The sequence below is a fragment of the Salvelinus sp. IW2-2015 genome, unplaced genomic scaffold (genome assembly GCF_002910315.2).
Source record: "Salvelinus sp. IW2-2015 unplaced genomic scaffold, ASM291031v2 Un_scaffold1439, whole genome shotgun sequence".
NCBI lineage: Eukaryota > Metazoa > Chordata > Actinopteri > Salmoniformes > Salmonidae > Salvelinus > Salvelinus sp. IW2-2015.
Window position 1 is genome coordinate 48,626 of NW_019942909.1, and position 24,174 is coordinate 72,799.

A 24,174-nucleotide genomic window follows, 5' to 3' on the forward strand; every position below is an offset into this window, starting at 1 on the left:
GTTCCTCACCATGCGGATGGGCCTGAGGGACATGAGGCAGTCGCTACGGTAAGAGTTGCTCCAGGTATCCCAGCGAGGGTACTCTCCCTTCTCCAGGATAAACATCTCCCCACGGAAGTTAGTCTGCTCAAAGGCAACAAAGCTGGAGAGGGGGGGCCGCCGGGAGGGGGGGGCCGCCGGGGACAAGGGGGAGGGGGGAGAGGGATTAGAAGACGGGTCAAAATGGAATGAGCGTGAAGGGCCACGAAAAATGACAGCATCAGTGTTTGGGCTCAAATGTTTGAGCTCAGTGAGTTTGTCTTCCTGTGTGTTGGACTAGCATGTAGAGTTGATTGCTTTGTGTGTGATTGTGTCCTGTAGGTGTGTATGTGTGTGTGTGTGTGTGTAATCTTGCCCTGTAGGTGTGTGTGTCCACTTACGGGCCGCACTCAACGATGATACTGCGCACTCTGTCCATGCCGCGTTCACACACGTTCATGCACTCGTTCTGGATCTCCATCATTCTGCCCTGGAAGTTCTCCTGGTCGAACAGCATGATCTGCAGGGGTCAGAGGTTAGATGACATCATCAACGGGAGAGGTCAAGGGTGAGACACTGTCCTTCTTCCAGAAATATTGTATTCTATATTTGCCATTTTACCATAGAATTAGAATGAATATGGTGCCTTTTACTACTGCAGGTTTGTAACTACTGTAGGACTCAGAGCCCTTTACAGTTGGGGCTGGTAACTACAGTAACTCAATCTATCAATCAGTTAGAAAGCTCCATTATCACTCTGACTACCTGGACAGGAGCTTCCTTCCACTAAACCCAAAGCCCCCTGTACTGCTGTGAAGGCTGTAAGATGTCTGGGGTCATCTTAAGACCCACTGACTGAGTAGCAATGTTTCCAATCACAACAAACCTCCTGTATAATGCTCTAGCCATAGTCAATTAACCCTGGTCAAATAAAGGCTAAAGGCAAATGGCTAACTTTAGACTGTTTGCTGCTCCCACACAATGGGTGGACATTACTCTTTTTTTCTGCAGTTACAATTTGAATCCAGCTCCTGTGCCAAGTGGGCTGTGTCTATATATAATGGTGATGTGGTGACTCACTTTGAAGTTTCCCATGCCAGGGTCTCCGGTCTTGGTGGCCTTGCTGGTGGCAGCGGGGGCAGGGGCTCCCTTGTCCTTGGCATCAGTGCCCTGACTGGAGGCGGACTTGGCGGTCTGAGACATGGTGAGGGATCAGGAGATTCTGACAGAGAGCGGGAGGGAGATGGAAAGTATGGAGGGAGAAGGGGTAGAGGGAGGGACAATGGAGGGAGGGAATGGAGAGATGAGTGTGGGAAGAGAGGGGGCAAGGAAAGGGATTGGAGAGAGGGGACAGGGCGAGGAGAGGGATGTCAGAGGAAAGAGAGGGTGGAGCAGGCAGAGACAGTAAAAGAGAGGATTGACGGAAAGAGGGCGAGTGAGGAGGATAGAGATGCAAGTAAAGAGAGGGAAAGAGAGAATGTAGGGGAGATAGAGAGATAGATTGAGAGAAAGAGGGACAAGGAGAAATACATGTAAAAACAGTCAAAACACAATCAGGTAAAGGTGTGGTATCAATGTTCTTACTGCAGAGTGAATGTGTGTTGATTGTGTGTTACTATTTTATTTTTGTAAATAACTGAGGCAGGACACAGAGGCCACACACTTCCATAGGATGGATCAGAATCACCAATAAGAAAGTAACCATCCAATGTAGCAATCCAGCCTGGGGTCTGAGTGCCTCATGTAGGCCCTGAGGCCTGGGCCTCTGTTAGGGGCTCTGCCCCGCTCGAGGGTGACACACCCAGGCATTGTAGGCTGAGAGGAGTGGGCCCTTGTGTACTGTTTGCCGCTGTGGATTGTGTGTGTGGGTGGGGTGTGTCCTTACCTGCGTGTACAGCTTGTAGTGCCGTGTGGGGTAGGCTGGCTCGTGCTGGCCCCCTCAGTGGAGAGCCCTAGCTTTTATACCCTGGCAAGGGCCGAACGCCGGGGCTCGCAGGACAATAAAAACACAAGTGTCATCAGAGTTGATCTGGACCAAAGCACCCCAGGTCATCGCATCACCCAGAAGCCCCCTCCTCCCCCGTGCTGCATGTAAGCACTTTACTGTCAATGGAAAGCCCTGACAATGGCACTTTCCCCTCTGTTAGTGCGCTGGGCCTGTAAACTATAGCAGCATATAGAGAACAGGAATGCATAGACTTGAAGGGCGCAAGGAGTTAATCCTCTAACACATACACACGCAGCTGCATGCACACACACACGCAGACACACATGCATGCACTCATGTACAGACACGCAGACACACACACACACAGTGTTTCTCTCTTATCTTTCTCTTACTCTAACAGGAAAAACTTTACATGGTATAGCCATAACTGATTTACTCTGTTTCTACTTCTTCTTCTATGTAGTTCCAAGCACAATGTGTGAAAAGTAGTTTATGAATAAAGTTATGATCACTATTCATATTTATTTATTATAATTATTATCGGAGAAGATGTAAAGGACATGTAACCAGGTGATAATGTCTCACAGCACTGTCTGTCTGTCTGTCTCCCACACATGTTTTACATGGATATAATGCTAATATACAGACAGTATCACACAGCATTTTGAAACACAGAAAAGGGTGTTAAAGGAGGATGAGATGGAGAAAAGGAAGAGAGAGGAGAAATAGTAGAGCCTGTAGGACACTGACAAAGCCTTAATCCTTGTCTTTTCTCCTCTCTACTACTCTCTTCTTTCTCCTCTTTCCTTACCCCCCATCTCCCTCTACCCCCTCACCACAGGTCTTTATGGAAAGTGTTCATGTTCTACACACATTGTCCAATCAAGTACAGGTCCCTCCATTGTATAGGTCAATGTCAATAATCATGAAGTTATGGTTTTAAGAATAAAGATTACTTTTTCAATGTTGTGGGCATCGTGATCCTTGAAAGATTGATTGATTGTTTGTTTGATTGGTTAATTAACAAATTTAGATAGATACAGTGCCTTCAGAAAGTATTCACACCCCTTTAATTTTTCCACATTTTGTTGTGCTATAAAGTGGGATTAAAATGAATTTAATTGTCATTTTTTTGTCAAAGTGGAAGTGGAAAAATTCTAACATTAGTAAAAAGAATATATGAAAAAATAAAACACTAATATATCTTGATTACATACAGTTGAAGTCGGAAGTTTACATACACTTACGTTGGAGTCATTAACTCGATTTTCAACCACTCCACAGATTTCTTGTTAACAAACTATAGTTTTGGCAAGTCGGTTAGGACATCTACTTTGTGCATGACACAAGTCATTTTTCCAACAATTGTTTACAGACAGATTATTTCACTTAAAATTCACTGTATCACAATTCCAGTGGGTCAGAAGTTTACATAAACTAAGTTGACTGTGCCTTTAAACAGCTTGGAAAATTCCAGAAAATTATGTCCTGGCAGCATCATGTTGTCGGGGTGCTTTGCTGCAGGAGGGACTGGTGCACTTCACAAAATAGATGGCTTCATGAGGGAGGAAAATTATGTAGATATATTGAAGCAACATCTCAAGACATCAGTCAGGAAGTTAAAGCTTGGTCGCAAATGGGTCTTCCAAATGGACAATGACCCCAAGCATACTTCCAAAGTTGTGGCAAAATGGCTTAAGGTCAACAAAGTCAAGGTATTGGAGTGGCCACAAAGCCCTGACCTCAACACTCTAGAAAATTTGTGGGCAGAACTGAAAACGTGTGTGCGAGCAAGGAGGCCTACAAAACCTGATTCAGTTACACCAGCTCCGTCAGGAGGAAAGGGCCAAAATTCACCCAACTTATTGTGGGAAGCTTGTGGAAGGCTACCCGAAACATTTGACCCAAGATAAACATTTTAAAGGCAATGCTACCAAATACTAACTGAGTGTATGTAAACTTCTGACTCACTGGGAATGTGATGAAAGAAATAAAAGCTGAAATAAATCATTCTCTCTACTATTATTCGGACATTTCACATTCTTAAAATAAAGTGGTGATCCTAACTGACATAAAACAGGGAATTTTTACTAGGATTAAATGTCAGGAATTGTGAAAAACTGAGTTGCTGCCACCCCCGTGCTTCACGGTTGGGATGGCGTTCGATGGCTTGCAAGCCTCCCCCTTTTTCCTCCAAACACAACAATGGTCATTTTAGTCAAACAGTTCTATTTTTGTTTCATCAGACCAGAGGACATTTCTCCAAAAAGTATGATCTTTGTCACCATGTGCAGTTGCAAACCGTAGTCTGTCTTTTTTATGCCGGTTTTGCAGCAGTGGCTTCTTCCTTGCTGAGCGGCCTTTCAGGTTATGTCGATATAGGACTCGTTTTACTGTGGATATAGATACTTTTGTACCTGTTTCCTCCAGCATCTTCACAAGGTCCTTTGCTGTTGTTCTGGCATTGATTTGCACTTTTCGCGCCCAAGTACGTTATGCTTTAGGAGACAGAATGCGTCTCCTTCCTGGGCGGAATGACGGCTGCGTGGTCCCATGGTGTTTATACTTGCGTACTATTGTTTGTACAGATAAACGTCGTACCTTCAGGCATTTGGAAATTGCTCCCAAGGATGAACCAGACTTGTGGAGGTCTAAAAATGGTCTTGGCCTCATTTCTTTTGATTTTCCCATGATGTCAAGCAAAGAGGCACTGAGTTTGAAGGTAGGCCTTGAAATGCATCCACAGCTACACCTCCAATTGACTCAAATGATGTCACTTAGCCTATCAGAAGCTTCTAAAGCCATGACATCATTTTCTGGAATATTCCAAGCTGTTTAAAGGCACAGTCAACTTAGTGTACATAAACTTCTGACCCACTGGAATTGTGATACAGTGTGAAGTAATATGTCTGGAAACAATTGTTGGAAAAATTACTTGTGTCATGCAAGAAATCAATGTCCTAACCAACTTACCAAAACTATAGTTTGTTAGCAAGAAATTTGTGGATTGGTTGAAAAACGAGTTTTGATGACTCCAACCTAAGTGTATGTAAACTTCCACTTCAACTGTAGGACAGACAGACAGACAGACAGCAGACAGACAGACAGACAGACAGACACAGACAGACAGACAGACAGACAGACGACAGACAGACAGACAACAGACAGACAGACAGACACATTGGCTTCAGAAAGTATTCCTTCTTATTGGCAGGGACTAGGGAGTTCTTTATGAAAAAAATTAACAGATTAGAGATAAACACAGGAAAATCCTAGAGAAAATCTGGTTAAGGCTGCTTTCCAACAGACAAATTCCCCTTTCAGCAAGACAATAACCCAAAACACAAGGCCAAATACAATACCAGTCAAAAGTTTGGACACACCACTCATTCAAGGGTTTTTCTTTATTTTGTTATTTTCTACATTGTAGAAAGTAGTGAAGACATCAAAACTATGAAATAATACATATGGAATCATGTAGTGACCAAGAAAGTGTTAAACAAATCCAAATATATTTATATTTGAGATTCTTCAAAGTAGCCACCATTTGCCTTGATGACAGCTTTACACACTCTTGGCATTCTCTCAACCAGCTTTAGCTGGAATGCTTTTCCAACAGTCTTGAAGAATTCCCACATATATGCTGAGCACTTTCTGCCTGCTTTTCCTTCACTCTGCGGTCCAACTCATTCCAAACCATCTCAATTGGGTTGAGGTCGGGTGATTGTGGAGGCAAGATCATCTGATGCGGCACTCCATCACTCTCCTTCTTGGTCAAATAACCCTTACACCGCCTGGAGGTGTGTTGGGTCATTGTCCTATTAAAAACAAATGATAGTACCACCAGAGCAAACCAGATGGGATGGCGTATCGCTGCAGAATGCTTGGTAGCCATGCTGGTTAAGTGTGCCTTGAATTCTAAATAAATCACAGACAGTGTCACCAGCAAAGCACCCCAACACCATCACACCTCCTCCTCCATGCTTCACGGTGGGAACCACACATGCGGAGATCATCCGTTCACCACTCTGCATCTCACAAAGACACAGCGGTTGGAACCAGAAATGTCAAATTTGGACTCATCAGACCAAAGGACAGATTTCCACCGGTCTAAGCCATTGCTTTTGTTTCTTGGCCCAAGCAAGCTCTTCTTATATTGGTGTCCTTTAGTAGTTTTCTTTGCAGCAATTTGACCATGAAGGCCTGATTCACTCAGTCTCCTCTGAACAGTTGATGATAGATGTGTCTGTTACTTGAACTCTGTGAAGCATTTATTTAGGCTTCAATTTCTGAGGCTGGTAACTAATTAATTTATCCTCTGCCGCAGAGGTAACTCTGGGTCTTCCTTTCCTGGGGCGTCCTCATGAGAGACAGTTTCATCATAGCGCTTGATGGTTTTTGCGACTGCACTTGAAGAAACGTTCAAAGTTCTTGACATTTCCCGGCTTGACTGACCTTCATGTCTTAAAGTAATGATGGACTGTCGTTTCTATTTGCTTATTTGAGCTGTTCTTGCCATAATATGGACATGGTCTTTTACCAAATAGGGCTATCTTCTGTATGCCACCCCTACCTTGTCACAACACAAATGATTGGTTCAAACACATTAAGAAGGGAAGAAATTCCACAAATTAACTTTTTTACAAGGCAGACTTGTTAATTGAAATGCATTCCTGACACCTCATGAAGCTGGTTGAGAGAATGCCAAGTGTGTGCAAAGCTGTCATCAAGGCAAAGGGTGGCTACTTTGAAAAATCTCAAATATGAAATGTATTTTGACTTTTTTAATTACTACATGAATCCATATGTGTTATTTCATAGTTTTGATGTCTTCACTATTATTCTACAATGTAAAAATAAAGAAAAACCCTTGAATGAGTAAGTGTGTCCAAACTTTTGACTGGTACTGCATATACTGGAGTTGCTTACCAAGACAACATTGAATGTTCCTGAGTGGGCTAGTTACAATTTTGACTTAAATCGGCATGAAAATCTATGGCAATACTTGAAAATGTCTATCTAGCAATGATCAACAACCAATCCTAAAAATAATAATGTGGAAATATTCTACAATCCAGGTGTGCAAAGCTCTTAGAGACTTACCCAGAAAGACTCACAGCTGTAATCACTGCCAAAGGCCACTGGAACACATGTTGTTTTGGCATGAGAAAACTATGCTATAAGGTGTATCATTTGTTCATAAAGTGTGTGACTGGTTATGTTAGCCACACACAGTACATTTAGCATTAGCCACATTGCGGTAGCATAGTCATAGCAGTGATGTAAAGTACTTCAGTAAAAATACTTTAAAGTACTACTTAAGTTGTTTTATGGGGTATCTGTACTTTACTTTTTATATTTTTGACTACTTTTACTTCACTACATTCCTAAAGAAAATAATATACTTTTTACTCCATACATTTTTCCTGACACCCCGAAAAGTACTTATTACATTTAAAATGCTTAGCAGGAAATTGTCAAATTCCCGCACTTATCAAGAGAACATCTCTGGTCGTCCCTACTACCTCTGATCTGGCGGACTCAATAAGCACACGTGCTTCATTTGTAAATGATGTCTGAGCGTTGGAGTGTGTCCTTGGCTAAACGTAAATTTAAAAAAATAAGAAAATTGTGGGGTTTGCTTAATATAGGCAATCTTAAATTATTTATACTTTTACTTTTGATACCTAAGTAATTACACTTTTTTTTTTTACATACCTAAGCAATTACATGTAGTATATTTAAAACCAAATAGTTTTAGACTTTTACTCAAGTCGTATTTTACTGGGTGACTTTTACTTTTACTTGTAATTTTCTATTGAGGTATCTTTACTTTTACTCAAGTATGACAACTGGGTACTTTTTCCACCACTGGCCATACTGTAGCGCTGATGCTAGCCAGATAGCTTTAGAATCAGCTCACAGCAGCACTGTACAGTACAGTACAGTACCAGAAAAGTGTCTGTGTGTGTTAACAATAGAGTGACTGGCTAGTCAAGCAGTAGTCAACAGAGAGAAGAGCAGAGACAGGACTGTCACTAGCCTACCTCTCTCTGATCGGAGCCTGTGGATGGTTGGTACAGTGCATTCGGAAAATATTCAGACCCCTTGACTATTTCCACATATTGTTATGTTACAGCCTTATTCTAAAATGGAATAAATACTTTTCCCCCCTCGTCAATCTACAAACAATACCCCAAAATGACAAAGTGGTTTTTAGAAATGTTGGCAAATGTATTAAAAATACAAAACAGAAATACCTTATATACATAAGCATTCAGACCCTTTGCTATAAGACTAGAAATTGAGCTCAGGTGCATCCTGTTTCCATTGATCATCCTTGATATGTTTCTACAACTTGATTGGAGTCAACCTGTGGTAAATTCAATTGATTGGACATAATTTGGAAAGGCACACACCTGTCTATATAAGGTCCCCAAGTTGACAGTGAATGTCAGAGCAAAAACCAAGCCATGAGGTCGAAGGAATTGTCCGTAGAGCTCTGAGACAGGATTGTGTAGAGGCACAGATCTGGGGAAGTATACCAAAAAATTGCTGCAGCATCAAAGGTCCCCCAAGAACACAGTGGCTTCCATCATTCTTAAATGGAAGAAGTTTGGAACAACCAAGACTCTTCCTCGAGCTGGCTGCCTGGCCAAACAGAGCAATCGGCAGAGAAGGGCCTTGGCCAGGGAGGTGAGCAAGAACCCGATGGTCACTCTGACAGAGCTCCAGAGTTCCTCTGTGAAGATGGGAGAACCTTCCAGAAGGACAACCATCTCTGCAGCACTCCACCAATCAGGCCTTTATGGTAGAGTGTCCAGATGGAAGCCACTCCTCAGTAAAAGGCACATGACAGCCCACTTGGAGTTTGCTAAAAGGCCCCTAAAGGACTCTCAGACCATGAGAAACAAGATTCTCTGGTCTGATGAAACCAAGATTGAACTATTTGGCCTGAATGCCAAGTGTCACATCTGGAGGAAACCTGTTACCATCCCTACGGTGAAGCATGGTGGTGGCAGCATCATGCCGTGGGGATGTTTTTCAGCGGCAGGGACAGGGACAGGGAGACTAGTCAGGATCGAGGGAAAGATGAACGGAGCAAAGTACAGAGAGATCCTTGATGAAAACCTGCTCCAGAGCGCTCAGGACGTCAGACTGGGGTGAAGCTTCACCTTCCAACAGGACAACAACCCTAAGCACACAGCCAAGACAATGTAGGAGCGGCATCAGGACAAGTCTCTGAATGTCCTTGAGTAGCCAAGCCAGAACCTGGACTTGAACCCGATCCAATCTCTGGAGAGACCTGAAAATAGCTGTGCAGCAACGCTCCCCATCCAACCTGACAGAGCTTGAGATGATCTGCAGAGAAGAATGGGAGAAACTCCCCAAATACAGGTGTGCCAAGCTTGTAGCATCATCCCCAAGAAGACTCAAGGCTGTAATCGCTGCCAAAGGTGCTTCAACAAAGTACTGAGTAAAGTGTCTGAATACTTATGTAAATGTTATATTTCTGTTTTTTTTATTTGGAATACATTTAAAAAAATGTCTAAAAACCTACGGACAATTCCTTCGACCTCATGGCTTGGTTTTTGCTCTGACATGCATTGTCAACTGTGGGGCCTTATATAGACAGTTGTGTACCTTTCCAAATAATGTCCAATCAATTGAATTTACCACAGGTGGACTCCAAGTTGTAGAACATCTCAAGGATGATGAGCTCAATTTCGAGTCTCATAGACAAGGGTCTGAATGCTTATGTAAATAAGGTATTTATGTTTCTAAAAACCTGTTTTCGCTTTGTCATTATGGGGTATTGTGTGTAGATTGATGAGGGAAGAAATGTATTTTATCCATTTTAGAATAAGGCTGTAACGTAACTATATCTAGAAAAAGTCAAGAGGTTTTATACTTTCCGAATGCACTGTATATAGATACAGTATTTTGTTTTTTGGGGGTTAATAGGAGACAGTGACTGTAGCAGAGCAGGTGAGGTGAACCAGAGTGTGACAGACAGGTGAGCAGACAGAGAAACAGACAGGTCTCTCTAAAGGTGAGTAAAGGACATGACAAGCTTGTCAACAGAGAGGAGAGGTAGGAGAGGGTCATCCATTAGGCTTTGGGGACACAGCTAGCTAGTTTACTTCCTCATAAGAAAACGTGAGGTGTGAATGATAGAAATAGAGAAGGTTGAAAGGGAGAGATGGTTAGGAAGAGAGAGGAAGTGTGAGAGAGAGAAATCAACAGTGTAGGCTACTGTACATGGCTTTGAGGGCATCCCCCTCCCCTCCTCCTCGCCCCTTGACATGCTCTCTAAGTGCCCTTCTCTCCTCCCCATATCTGGTCCCTGCCCTGGGTGATACTGTGGTGTCTGCACTTCTGGCCCTCTATAGATTAACCCTGCTTTTGTCGGTGGGACAAAGAGAGGCCCCTCCCCGCTGCTGAGCCGGGGCTTTCAGCGTGGCCCTTTGCCAGGGGAGGCTTTAAAAGGGTGGGGGAGTCCTCTCACTCTCATTCCAGGACAGCCAAGGGCATCAAAGCAAGGTGAGTCCATCTGTCCCACCCAGCACCAGCCTGACCATCCACCCAGCAAGCCAGGCAGGCAAGCAGGCAGGTTGAGCGGGGCAGAGTACCCAGGGTAGGGTAGCAGGCCCCATACTGACTTGGTCTGTCCCCCACCACTTCACACTGCAGCCAAGCAGGCCCAAAGGCCTAACTCTGGGTGGCGGAAACAGAGACCAGGGGCAGACATAGGATAGACAGAGAAAGAGAGATGGAGAGAGGAGAAAAAGAGGAAAAAGGGGGTAAATAGAGAGAAAAATGGTTAGATCGACACAGGAAAAAAAGGGAAAAATAGACAGAGTAGTATCCTGGATATGGACCCTGGCCAGCTGGACTTTCCTCATTCGGGGGATGTGTAAATAGCTGCTGATCATTTCAATCCAGCCTCACACAATGTTCCTGCTGTCCAGGCCAGTTGCTCCACAGCTCATGCTTTTAGGCTCGCTGGGATACTAGCCTCACAGGCGTTTCAGCTCCGAACAACACATAGTTAAATCAAGCCTTTTAGCCCTGCATACAAAGCTAAACCAGCCTTTCCACATTCTAGAGCATTGGCGCTGTACAGGCCTTTTCAGTACAAAAGCAGGCCATGCAGCGTAGCATAGCGTAGCTGTGGTCGTAGAGTATGAATAGTTTACACACATGGATGGAGTCCTGCTGTGCTAACCTGCCATTGGAAACTATTCTGGGGTTTGAAGCACAATGCTTCTCCATTTTCTCCCTCCACCAGCTATTTTATTTGTTTTTGTGTTTTAATTTTCACCCATATATTTGTTTGATGCTCAGTATTTTTTGATATGGGCAAACTTTGTTTCTAAACATTGTTGTGTGTCTGGGGCACCGTGTATGTGTGTTAATAATGTGAGAAGAAAGAGTGTGTGTGTGTGTGTGTGTGTGTGTGTGTGTGTGTGTGTGTGTGTGTGTGTGTGTGTGTGTGTGTGTGTGTGTGTGTGTGTGTGTGTGTGTGTGTGTGTGTGTGTGTGTGTGTGTGTGTGATATGAGTATGAATGTGTGGGAAAGAAATTCTCAGCAGTCTATCTAGCATCACGAGTTGTACATTGCACAAATGTAACATTCTGCACTTTGCAAGACTACAATTGTTTATAACAGTCCACTATCTGTCCTCTCTCATTCCAGACAAGATGACTCACCATTGTACCAAGTTCTCCGGCCACTGGAAGGTATGTGAGACTGATTAACTGAGTGTATGGATGACAGCACAGCTCAATGCATTATATAAAGGTCTGCTCTGGCCCTGTTTCAAAACTTCTACAATTCATCCTTTCTTGCAGTAGTCAATGATCTGAAAGGAATGTAGTGTACTTCCATCTATCCAGCCAGGGCAGAACAGTGATTACCCCAAGGAAGGAAGAGGGGAAGGAAGGATGGATTTGTAAAGTATTTGAGCATAGCCTGCCTGTGTGTTCAGGAAAGCTCTTTAACAGAGGGCTGTGTGAGAAACAGGCTGAGCTCAGGACACACCGTTTATCACAGGAGGCTGTTCTGTCATAACAACAGGCTCGGGTCTAGACACACTATTTCTGTTCCAGCTGAACAGATTACACCCTGCCCAAATTTAGACAGAACAGACCACATTGCATTACCATTGTCTCATATGATTGGTCCATTTATCCAGGTTCATGTAACTGTTATTGGAACCAAATTGACCAATAGCACAGCTTTAAAGAGGGTTGTAGAGATACTTGTGGCTGCACCCAAACCTCAGCTTTAACCTGTCCAGGTAAATAGATAGATAGAGTATGTAATTCATGTCTCTCTCTCTGCCCCTCTCAGATCATTGTCTTCGACGAGGAGTGCTTCCAGGGCCGTCGGCATGAGTTCACCTCCGAGTGCTGCAATGTGATGGAGTTTGGTTTTGAGACCGTGCGCTCCCTCAGGATTGAGAGTGGAGCGTGAGTAAAAAACACACACAAATCCACATACACACACAGACACACTCACCTAGCACTGTATGGTTTCACTTTAGAACTATTGCTCAGAGAAGCCGGGGGAAATGATGATCTCCACGCAATCTCTGACTTCTTCCCTTTCTCTCTCTCTCTCTCTCCCTCCCTCCCTCCCTCTCTCTCGCTCCTTCTCTCTCTCTCTCTCTCCTTCTCTCTCTCTCTCTCTCTCTCTCTCTCTCTCTNTGTGACAACCTGAGCTCAGGACAAACCGTTTATCACACGAGTCTGTTCGGTCAACAGCAGAGTCGGGTCTAGACACACTCTGTCTGTTCCCGCTGAACACATTACACCCTGCACGAATTTAGACAAATCACAGACCATATTAACTCTAAAGAGGGAGTTGTAGAGACACTTACGGCTGCACAACACAGGCGGCTGGTGGCACCTTAATTGGGGAGGACGGGCTAATAGTGATGTCTGGAACGGAATGAATGGCACTTATCGAACGTGTCAAGCACATGGTTTCCACGTGTTTGATACCATTCCATTTATTCCATTCCAGACATTATTATAAGCCGTCCTCCCCTCAGCAGCCTCCCGTTCTGCACACAAACCTCAGCTTGAACCTGTCCAGGTAAATAGATACAGTATGTAACCCACGTCTCTCTCTCTCTGTCTGTCCCTCTCAGATCATTGTCTTCGACGAGGAGTGCTTCCAGGGCCGTCGGCATGAGTTCACCTCAGAGTGCTGCAATGTGATGGAGTTCGGGTTCGAGACTGTGCGCTCCCTCAGGGTGGAGAGTGGAGCGTGAGTACTTACACACAAATCCCCACTTCAAATCCCCACCCGCAGAAACACTCAAAACAGACCTTCCACTCGCTGGTTTCAGTCTTCAGAACTATTGATCTAGAGAAGCTGAGGGAAAATGATGACCTCTTACTTCTTCCCTTTCTCCCTCTCGCTCGTATAGTTGGGTTGGCTATGAGCATGCTTCCTACCAGGGCCAGCAGTTTGTGCTGGAGAGAGGAGAGTACCCCCAGTGCGATGCCTTTAGTGGTAGCAATGCCTACCACATAGAGAGGATGACCTCCTTCAGGCCCATTGCCTGCGCTGTGAGTAACACAACCACCACTCTCTCTATCCATATCTCTTTCTACCACTATCTATTCTACACTCTTCCTCTTGACTGACTAACTGACATCCTCTCCCCTCCAGAACCACAGGGAGTGCCGTATGACCATCTATGAGCGCGAGAACTTCCTGGGTCGTAAGGGCGAGCTGAGTGACGACTACCCCTCCCTTCAGGCCATGGGCTGGTGCAACAACGAGGTCGGCTCCCTCAGGATCCAGTCTGGAGCGTGAGTAGCCAGCCTTTAACACAGTCAATCTCCCTCTCACCCTGTCTCCCACCCTCTCTCCCTCTCTCAAATCAAATCACATGTTATTTGTCACATGCTTTGTAAACAACAGGTGTAGACGAACAGTGAAATGCTTACTTACGGTCCTTCCCAACAATGCAGAGAGAAAGAAAATATAGAAATAATAGAAAAGTAAAACACGTAATACTACACTCACTCTCAAGCTCCCACTCCAATCTGCCCCTCTCTGTTACATTCTCTATGAATCTCTCTCCTATTTCATTTTTTACTACTCCCCTAGCCTCATAGTATCCATTACCGCCAACTGAATCTGAAATCTCTCTGTCTCTCTACCTAACAGTTTTGTGTGCTACCAATACCCCGGATACCGTGGCTACCAGTACATCATGGAGTGTGACCGTCACTGCGGCGAGTACAAGCACTTCAGGGAGTTCGGCTCCCACTCCCAGACCCCTCAGATCCAGTCCATCCGCCGCATTCAGCAGTAATTTCACCCGTTACCCCAAGCTTATCCCCACTGCTACCCAATGCTTAATAAACTGTCTTTCTAAAACCTCACTGACCTACCATCCATGCTTCTGCCTCTCTGAATGTATGTCAACTGTAGATTAAATGGTACTATGAGATAAATATAGCTAGAGACAAACAAACAAACAATTAAATAAATAAACAAACAAACAAATAAACAGAGGGATATTTAGACGTGTTTGAGTACTTCTGACAATAATACCTTCACTGGCCGGCAGGCGGCGCTACATCTCCAGTGATGCCTCTAAAAAAGTTAAATATCATAATAAAACACAGATTGGTTAAATCAAATATAACGGTGCGATGACGCACATTGCTGAATAGAATCACACACATCATATTGACGACACCTGGCCCCGATGGCCTGTCAGTTGAGTTCTATAGACAGTTTTGAGAGTTACTAGAAGACCCTATTTTTTATGTTTCAAGATTGCATTGAAAATGGGGAAATGGTCTCCACTATGAAACAGGGCCTTATTTCACTGATTCCGAAGCCCGATAAAGATCCTTCTCTCAATGTTGATTAGAAATGTATTGCTCTGGTTTATGCCAAAATATTAAAGAACGGAATAGATACCATTATAAATGAGACTCAAACAGGATTTATGAAGGGTCGTCACATAACCTCAAACATTTGTTTATTCTTGGACCTTCTAGATTATTCAGATGCAAATGACTCAGATGCGGTTGTCTAATTTTTGGACATCTGTAAAGCCTTTGACATAATTGAACATTCATTTCTCTTTAGGCCATTTAAACTCTTTGGCTTCGGTGAAAATTTTATCAAATAATTTGCATGTTTTGCAAAGATATAAATAGTTCTGTGTTACAAAACCTTAATACATCCAAAAGATTCAGTATCAACAGAAGTGTATGACAGGGATGCCCAATTTCGCCATTTTTATTAATTTTGGTTGTGGAACTTCTATCTCTAGATATTCTGAATAATGCATATCTGTATGGCTTAACCATTTTTAATAAAGGAATCAAAATTTCCCAACTGGCTGATGATACTACTCTTTTTTAAGAGACAAAGACCAGGTCGCACATGCCCTTAATGCTATAACTGCATTTTCTATTGCATCAGGATTAAAACTGAACGTTTCTAAATGTGAAATCTTATGTTTATATGACTCTGATGATAAATAAATAGAAGATATTCCTGTAAAGGACTGTGTTAAATATTTAGGAATACATCTGTCAAAAAACCACCTAGTCAGACAACATATGAATTTCTCTCCTAAAATTAAGAAAACAAAAAATATATTTAATAATTTGGTACAAAGGGATCTTACTATACTTGGGAGAGTACTTCTGTCCAAGGTAGAGGGACTGTCTCGCTTTGTGTACCCCTCATTATCTTTATTTGTAAATCCCTCTAATTGTAAAGAGATCAACAAGACATTTCTTGACTTCATCTGGAAAAATAAGTCTCACAAACTAAAGAAGTCAGTCCTCTGTAATAAAAGAGCTGAAGGTCTGGAAGTGTTGGGTTTTGTGACATAAATAACACTTTCCAGATCAACTGGTTGAAAAGATGTTTGATCAATACTGAATCAATATGGTATTTCATTCCAAATAATGTGTTTAAGTTGGGAGGTCTTCGTTTTTTACTGAAATGTAATTATATTCCTGAAAGATTACCCGCTAAATTGGCTAGGTTTCACCAACAAGCTTTAATGGCCAGGAAAATATGTTTCCTGCACAATTTTTCCCCACATAAAGCTATTTTGTGGAATAATTCAAACAAAACTGTAAGGAATAAGTCATTGTTCTACCTCAGCTGGCATGGGAGGAATATTGACTTTGTTCTTGATGTTTTTGACAACAGGGGTAATATTCTTACATATGAACAATTTATAACATTGAATAAGTTTCCAATAACTTTCAGTGTTCTGCCATGGCCAGCGAAGAGCCCGGATCTCAGTCCCATTGAGCACGTATGGGACCTGTTGGATCTGAGGGTGAGGGTTAGGGCCATTCCCCCCAGAAATGTCTGTGAACTTGCAGGTGCCTTGGTGGAAGAGTGGGGTAACATCTCACAGCAAGAACTGGCAAATCTGGTGCAGTCCATGAGGAGATGCACTGTAGTACTTAATGCAGCAAGTTATCACCCAGAAGTGTCTGTTATATAATATTCATGTAATATTAATTAAAAGATGCCCATAATGACAGCCTACCGACCTCCTCTTTGATCCTATTATGTAATCTTCATTTGCAGTTAACACTGTTAAAAATAAAACATATAAAGCTAAACAAAATACTGCTCATTTTATATAATGGTTTTAATTTGATTCAAATCGTAATAGGGCATTTATAATCATCTAGGTCCGCGTCCATGAGTGGTCCTGCTCCATTACATGTTTTCCAGGATGCTTAGTCGCAGTTGGAGGAAGTGGGGCTTTTACAATTAGGTAGGGCTTGTTTCTGAGAATACACAACACAGTCAGCGAAATGGAGTAAAGTCAACTGTTCTTATTCGGACTCAAAAGGGATAACAAGAGGACATCGGTGCCTCTTGGAGGACCGTAAACAAACAGGATATCAAACGTTCTCCCGCATCGTCAGTCTGTCGAATGCACAGATCTCAGCTGCGGCTTGTGCTGATTGAGGAGCAGAAACGTTTGATGGTTACAACTTTACGGAGGAAGTCACTGACGGGCAGCAAATATTACCAAGTTATATGTACTTAGGTTCTTCGTTTATATTTCATTGCCTGTTCGTCAGCTAGTTGGCAAGCTGTTGATCGAAAAAAAATATTAAACTTCTAGTTGAAGACTCGGTCGCGAGGGACCGTGGACGGTTACCAAGCTAAGGTTAACTTAACTAGCCAATTTCCTCCAACGCCCCCTCCCCCATTATAGCTAGCTAGCTAGCCACTGTCTCCATACCAAAGCCCACACACTGGGGTGAAATAAATGACTATGGCTAATTTTGTGCGGTTTCGTTGGTCTCTTGTGAAATAACATGGATTTGGCTGAAGATCAGGATTCGTTACCTTACTGAGATGGCGAGCTAGCTAGCGAACTGGATGAGTGGGTTTCGTGTCGTTGCGATAAAGCGGTTGTGTTAGCTAGCGCTAGTTTGGTACATATGCTTCGTATATTAACTAACTCAAATTCAGCTATCTACTGGCCAACTCGCTATCAAGTAGCACCGGTTTCCACAGCAGCTAGTAATAACACTTTCTCCCTTGTCGACCACGTAAATTGAGAATCTAGCTGGCTGATTTCGTGGCTGAATTTACAGTTTAAATGTGGCATCTAACGTAAAGTTAGTGCCAACAACTGAATGCTTGTTCTCTTGATAGATAAGTTCGATAGTTGTCGCCAACGTTAGTTAAAGTATATTTTACTCGGGTATCTAGCAAATTGTTTCAGCATAGGTTTTGCGTGCTGGATATTCAGCTAGCAACCTGCATCTGTGGTTTGATTGATGTCCTCTTTCTGATATCGCTGTGTAGGATCCTATGCCAATAAGACAATTGTTTTGATTTTTCATGTTGGTGAATACGTTTGAACCTGAACCTAACTACTGTATTCGCTAGTATCTGGACCATTCATTCGTCAGTACTAATTTTTGTGTGATACAGGCGAGCTGGTTTGCTCTTGTTATTTTCGCTTTCTACCCCTGTCATCGTTATTACACGAGGATGTCTTCATCGAATACCAGTTCGATAGAAGTGATACAACCCATCTTTGTCGACGCATAAAGTCATGTTTTATTTTGAAGCAGATGCGACGAGACGCAATTAGGAAGCTTGAAGCATACGTCTTGCTGGAGTACCACGTACCGCAATATTACAATTTTAGCTTTTCAAGAAGATAAAACAAACTATGTGGCTAGGATCAGTGGGGTTTTACAGTTGTTATTAGCTAGCTGCCTTGCTAGTTCGCCACATCTAGCAGGTGGGCCATCTAAATAAGTGAAGCTCTCTGAAAGGTGGTAAACGAAATCTCTCATCAATCTTGTCTGGCCATTGAAACCACTACCATTTTTGGCACACAAAAAAATACCCAGATGATAAATACTATTATTTTTGTGTAACAATGGTTGTGTTTTGAGGGACCGTGTGTGTCGAACCTAGAGGAAGAAAACGACACGCTTCATTCGATGGTCGCCCCTGTCATCCGCATAGCTGCCTCGGTCGCCCAGGTTGGATCTAGATTCTAACAATTTTCAGACATTTGCTTTATCTTAAAAAAAAAAAAATCCTTTCCACGGCTGGTGTATCGACTCGGTCGAACCAGGGTTGAAGATGGCGGACCTCGAAGCAGTTCTCGCCGATGTCAGCTATTTGATGGCGATGGAGAAGAGCAAATCTACTCCAGCGGCCCGAGCGAGCAAGAAAATCATACTGCCTGAATCCAGGTACATGTAACTGCTCACCCGCCTTGTAGGTTCTGCTTCGGTCAGTCAATGTTTGTCTACCTGTCAAATTGATGTATGTGTGTATGGCCATATAGGGAGATGGAAGCCCTATCTCATTGAAACCTCTCGGTCAGTTACAGTAACTCGCTAATAGGAAACTAACGTTATTTGTCAACTGCCTCGGTTAGGCGACTCCAGGGTCCCTACCATTCAAGGTCCTAGCCCTCAAATCCACATTAGGCCAATTTGCATCTGACGTAATGCCATCGAGAATGATATCATTTTAATGAAGCTCATTAACAATGTGTTCTGAAGACCAGACAAATAATCATTCCAGCTAGCATCAAAACCACCCATCCATCACCACCTCCTCCATCCGGTGGCAGCTTCTGTTTAGTTTTTTTACTGGTGGCTTAGAATGGAAATAATATGCTGTTATTTTCTTCTGATACAGTAATATGTTAGACCTACCAGTATCTGTTTTTGATGGAATGATGCAATGAAAGATAAGAGATGGTGGGTGGAGTCTTCTGTATCCATCCATTCACATCTGCATATCTCTCCCCTTCAACTGCCTGAATTTCCCCAGTTACATTTTTGACATTTAGAAGACGGTCTTATCCAGAACAACTTACAATAGTGAGTGCATCCATTTTCGTACTGGTCCCCCATGGGAATCAAACCCTCAACCCTGGCGTTGCGATCACCATGCTCTACCAACTGAGCCAAACGGGACCTACGACAATCACTGGTGTTTTTGACAGCTATTTATAAATGCACAGTTTTTATAATAACAAATACAGGCCCACAGGCAGGCAGCTACTATTGGGACGTTGAAGGCAAATGTGAGGTGATGGAAATTGAGCGGTAGGAGAGTGTGATGTATGCATGGCCTTTGATGCCACCATAGCAACACCTTCTGTCAGTATGAAGCCCGTTAGGTAGTATTGTTGGAGCCAACTGCTACACTGCATGACCAAAAGTATGTGGACACTTGCTCATCAAACATCTAATTCCAAAATCATGGGCATTAATATGGAGTTTGTCCCCCCTTTTCTGCTATAACAGTCTCCACTCTTCTGGGAAGGCTTTCCACACGATGTTGGAACATTGCTGCGGGTACTTGCTTCCATTCAGCCACGAGCATTAGTGAGGTCGGACACTGATGTTGGGTGATTAGGCCTGCCTCGCAGTCGCCGTTCCCAAAGGTTTTCGATGGTTTTGAAGTCAGTGCTCTGTGCAGGCCAGTCAAGTTCTTCCACACCGATCTCGACTAACCATTTCTGTAAAGATTTAGCTTAGCAGATTTGTCCGTCGGACAGCCAGATGGTAAAGCATGATTCATCACTCCAGAGGATGCGTTTCCAGTGCGCCACCACTCCAGCCGGCGCTTGGCCATGGAAACTAATTTCATGAAGCTTCCGATGAACAGTTCTTGTGCTGATGTTGCTTCCAGAGGCAGTTTGGAAGTCGCTAGTGAGTGTTCCATCCGAGGACAGATGATTTGTACGCGCTTCAGCACTCGGTGGTCCCGTTCTTTGAGCTTGTTTGGCCTACCACTTCGTGGCTGAGCCGTTGTTGCTCCTAGACGTTTCCACATCACAATAACAGCACTTACAGTTGACCAGGGCAGAGCTAGCAGGGCAGAAATTTGATCCTATGATGGTGCCACATTGAAAGTCACTGAGCTCTTCAGTAAGGCCATTCTACTGCAAATGTTTGTCTATGGAGATTGCATGTGTGTGCTCGATTTTTATACACCAGTCAGCAACGGGTGTGGCTGAAATAGCTGAATCCACTCAGTTGAAGGGGTGTCCACCTACTTTTTGGTATTAACTAGGCTATTAACTAGTTAGGAACAAATTCTTATTTACAGTATATATACTGTATGTCTCTGTAGCAGCCCATACAAAGATGGTATCCCCCTCTTAGGTGTAGTTGGTAGTGTGGAGAGGCCCTGTTGTCGGTGACCTTTAGAGAAGATTCATGCTAAACTGCTTTCTATAAGCATTTTGGATATGTGAGAATACCTACTTTACAAATAAAATACCTTACTATAACTAAAAAACAATTTTACCTTTATCCCTCCTCTGAAAAACCTGCATGCATCAGTTGAGCGTATAGCTGTACATTTTTATTTAAGGTCAGGGTTTGGCTGTCTAGTGAGCTGTTAGTCAGACTAAGGGAAAGAGGATGTGGTGGAGTGTTTTGTCAGTGTAGAGTTGACACCGATGGCATTCTCACCATAGATTTCTCATTGTGTATGCAAATGTGAAACGTACAGCTCAAAGGAGATCGACCTAATGAACGTGTGATAATGTTAACAAGTGTCTGATTTGTAGTTTAGGCTCAGGCTGTATAACGTCTAAGCCTAAGTCCCTCACCAAGTTAAGTCCTAGTCCTCACCAAGCCTAGTCCTCACCAAGCTTAGTCCTAGTCCTCACCAAGCTTAGTCCTAGTCCTCACCAAGCTTAGTCCTAGTCCTCACCAAGCTTAGTCCTAGTCCTCACCAAGCTTAGTCCTCACCCAAAGCTTAGTCCTATCCTCACCAAGCTTAGTCCTCACCAAGCTAGTCCTCAGCCAAAGCTTAGTCCTAGTCCTCACCAAGCGCTATCCTCACCAAGCTTAGTCCTAGTCCTCACCAAGCTTAGTCCTAGTCCTCACCAAGCTTATCCAAATCCTCACCAAAGCCTAGCTCGCTAGTCCTCTACCAAGCTTAGTCCTAATCCTCACCAAAGGCTTTAGTCCTAATCCTCACCAAGCTTAGTCCTAGTCCTCACCAAGCTTAGTCCTAGTCCTCACAAGCTTAGTCCTAAGTCCTCAACAAGCTTAGTCCTAATCCTCACCAAGCTTAGTCCTAGTCCTCACCAAGCTTAGTCCTAATCCTCACCAAGCTTAGTCCTAGTCCTCACCAAGCTTAGTCCTAGTCCTCACCAAGCTTCAGAAGCACATCACGTTATGCCATGTCTTCCATCCATTGATTGCTTTATGGACTTTTCTCAGTCATAATATTCAGTGTCATGCTGCTCAATGACCATAGATGCAATCACTTCGTCAATGTTCTTTCTGATAATGTTATGAATTTGCTCTAATCCGAGCAATCCTAAATTAGGTTTATCATTTGTTCATCATATAGCCTAGACATGTAAAGTGTAGACCTGACACGATTCACTATTCTACCTGACGGAGAATAATTTATATTCTACAAAATACAGTCTCTCAGAACTTTTTGTAACATTGCACTTGAAGTTAACTGTAATGAAAATAGCTTTAGGCCTTATTTTAAACCTGCCCATATATTTCTGTCTTAACTTTTTGCCACCCTGGTGTTTGCAGCAGCACCCCACTGCCTGATGGGAGTTGTAGTACAGACAGACATCCTCACCCCTGAATGACCACCTCGAGAGATCAGATCAGCAACACACAGGGACCAGTTTCCCAGACCCAGAGTATACCCAGTCTTGGCCTTAGCACTTCTGACAGAGATTCTCCATCGATCACGCTTTTAAGTCCACGAGTACGCTTAATCTGGGTTCAGGAAACTGGCCCTAAACATCACATCCCTTTTAGTGAAATTCAATATGTTTAGTCACATCTATTGATGAAATCCAATCATGTACTGGGCCAAAGTTAGCCTACTAAGGGATGACTGTGTTTGCAGACCCCGCTGTGTGTGTTCAGACCAGGCTGAATTGTACCATGGTCATTTGGTAAAGCCACTGGTTGATTTGTTTGCTTTAGATGTGGTCAATGAACAGGTCCAAACTGCAGCCTTGCACCCATTTAGACTAATGTTGTTCTTTTACTTTTCTACATTGATCTCCTATTACAGCCAGAGTCTTTTCCACAGTGGCTGATGTAGATGGTGGGAACTTTTGCTCCAGCAGAGCATTAACGCACCTGATCCATCTTATGAACTAATCATCATAGTCTTCAACCAAGGCTTTGATTGGTAGAATCAGGTGTGTAACTGCTTGGCAGGAACCTAAGCTATTCGGAGAAAGATGTTCTGGTACTGAGAAACTATTATTTAGCTACCTGTTAAAGTGTTTGTATTACAATTAAGCGAATCTACTTCTGTGAAAGTGTCTGTATGCGTTCTATCCAGTCAGCCAGGCTTCTGTGACTTCCTCATCCTCTGTCTCAGCTCTATCAGACCCTGAGCTAGTGAACTAGATGTGTTGTTAAACTGAGTAGGCCTTCAGTTGGTTTTCCCATGTGCAGAGCGAGTTCACAGCCCCAACATTAAAGCAGGGATTGACATTAAGGGTTGCCCTATTGCCTGGGGCAAGTGTCCTGATCCGTCCTGCAAGTTGAGCCTGCTCTGAGGCTGGGCAGGTTTTTTTAAATATATATTTTTAAACTTTCAACAACCAAGATGCAAAGAATTCCATTCTTTGTGGTTCCTCCCCTGTGTGTTGAAAATGGCTACTTAACATTTTCGGGCAAGTATCTTACTCCTGACTTTCCCAATGGCCGAATGCCTTTCAGACCTTAATGTCAATACCATTTACTCAGAAATCCTAGTTAATCCTCAGATGGGTTGATTCCTCATTTGGTGTAGATCTCACTACACACATTAGAATTGTGCAGGCAGGCCTCAATCTCAAATGGGAAAGATTGCCTCTTCAAATCAGATTTGGAAGAGGTTTCTCCTCAGATGTCAATCTCTGTACTGTCTACTGCTTCTGTCTACTTCTGTGTGTGTGTGTGTGTGTGTGTGTGGTGTGGTGTGTGTGTGTGTGTGTGTGTGTGTGGTGTGTGTGTGTGTGTGTGTGTGTGTGTGTGTGTGTGTGTGTGTATTGAGTTTGTAGAATTTGATTGCTAATCGTCCATTAGGTATTGTTTACAGGGCTGAGGAGATAAGACATTATTCTTCTGTGATAAAAGAGTGTGTGATAGTGGGGTTTGCTTTAACAATGACTGAAGTAGTATGATAACATGGCTGCTCTTTTTTAGAATATGCTGCTTAGTCGGTGGTGTGTGCTGAAGCCAGATTACCGATACAGCACAGTGGGTAATACCACAGCAGATTGAGAGAGAGCATTAATACCATCAGGCCAGGATCAGAGGGTCAGCAACATTACTACTGTAGTGGCTGTGTGTTGCATAGGCTAGTCCTTCCAAACATAACTTCTAAAGGGACAAGCTGTTAGCCTACTCTGCAACCCCACCCTCCCAGAAACAATTAGTAGATCTGAATTGTCTGACCCCTGCCTGGGTCAGATGGCTTTATGGAAATATTGTGAATGATAAGGATTAAAAAGACGATGGAAAACATGTTATCCCTGAAATGGCTAATGTAATAATCAGACTAGAGAGGGAGAGACTGGGAGGGGGGGACTAGGCTAGAGAGGGGTGGTATAGGCTGAGAGGGAGAAACAGAGGGGTGGATCGAGCTAGAGAAGGAGGGAGTGGGGGGGATGGGAGAACAGAGGGAGATAAGGCTGGAGACGGGGA

At 43.4% G+C, this 24,174-nt stretch overlaps 3 protein-coding genes across 4 annotated transcripts in view; 2 read left to right on the forward strand and 1 right to left on the reverse strand.

Moving 5' to 3' along the window:
- Window positions 1–2,009, reverse strand: part of crybb1 (crystallin, beta B1) — a 6,094-nt gene extending 4,085 nt beyond the window's left edge. Inside the window, exons 1-3 of the mRNA XM_024138304.1 lie at window positions 1,904–2,009; window positions 1,099–1,240; window positions 420–538 (exon numbers count right to left, since the gene is read on the reverse strand). Of these exons, the coding sequence (XP_023994072.1) occupies window positions 420–538; window positions 1,099–1,221 (242 nt within the window). The 5' untranslated portion in view covers window positions 1,222–1,240; window positions 1,904–2,009. The remainder of the gene's footprint in view (window positions 1–419; window positions 539–1,098; window positions 1,241–1,903) is intronic.
- An 8,350-nt stretch (window positions 2,010–10,359) lies between these two features.
- Window positions 10,360–14,373, forward strand: LOC112070848 (beta-crystallin A4-like). 2 transcript variants are annotated; one of them, XM_024138306.1, is made up of 6 exons: window positions 10,360–10,510; window positions 11,666–11,709; window positions 12,323–12,441; window positions 13,407–13,548; window positions 13,652–13,794; window positions 14,156–14,373. In XM_024138306.1, the coding sequence occupies exons 2-6, from the start codon at window positions 11,671–11,673 to the stop codon at window positions 14,301–14,303; spliced, it is 591 nt and encodes a 196-aa protein (XP_023994074.1). In that variant the 5' UTR covers window positions 10,360–10,510; window positions 11,666–11,670; the 3' UTR covers window positions 14,304–14,373. The 2 variants fall into 2 exon arrangements, with proteins under 2 accessions (XP_023994074.1, XP_023994073.1); XM_024138305.1 differs by lacking the exons at window positions 10,360–10,510; window positions 12,323–12,441 and adding an exon at window positions 13,125–13,243.
- Window positions 14,374–18,362: 3,989 nt separating this feature from the next.
- Window positions 18,363–24,174, forward strand: part of LOC112070845 (G protein-coupled receptor kinase 3-like) — a 103,934-nt gene continuing 98,122 nt past the window's right edge. The window contains 1 exon segment of the mRNA XM_070439151.1: window positions 18,363–18,714. Within this exon segment, the coding sequence (XP_070295252.1) occupies window positions 18,602–18,714 (113 nt within the window). The 5' untranslated portion in view covers window positions 18,363–18,601.

Excerpts from the sequence above, each read along its gene's own strand:
- LOC112070848 (XM_024138306.1), top strand. The coding sequence starts at position 11,671 with ATGACTCACCATTGTACCAAGTTCTCCGGCCACTGGAAG. Across the intron at positions 11,710-12,322 it reads AGTTCTCCGGCCACTGGAAG|ATCATTGTCTTCGACGAGGA; the intron begins GTATGTGAGACT and ends TGCCCCTCTCAG. Across the intron at positions 13,795-14,155 it reads CTCAGGATCCAGTCTGGAGC|TTTTGTGTGCTACCAATACC; the intron begins GTGAGTAGCCAG and ends TCTACCTAACAG.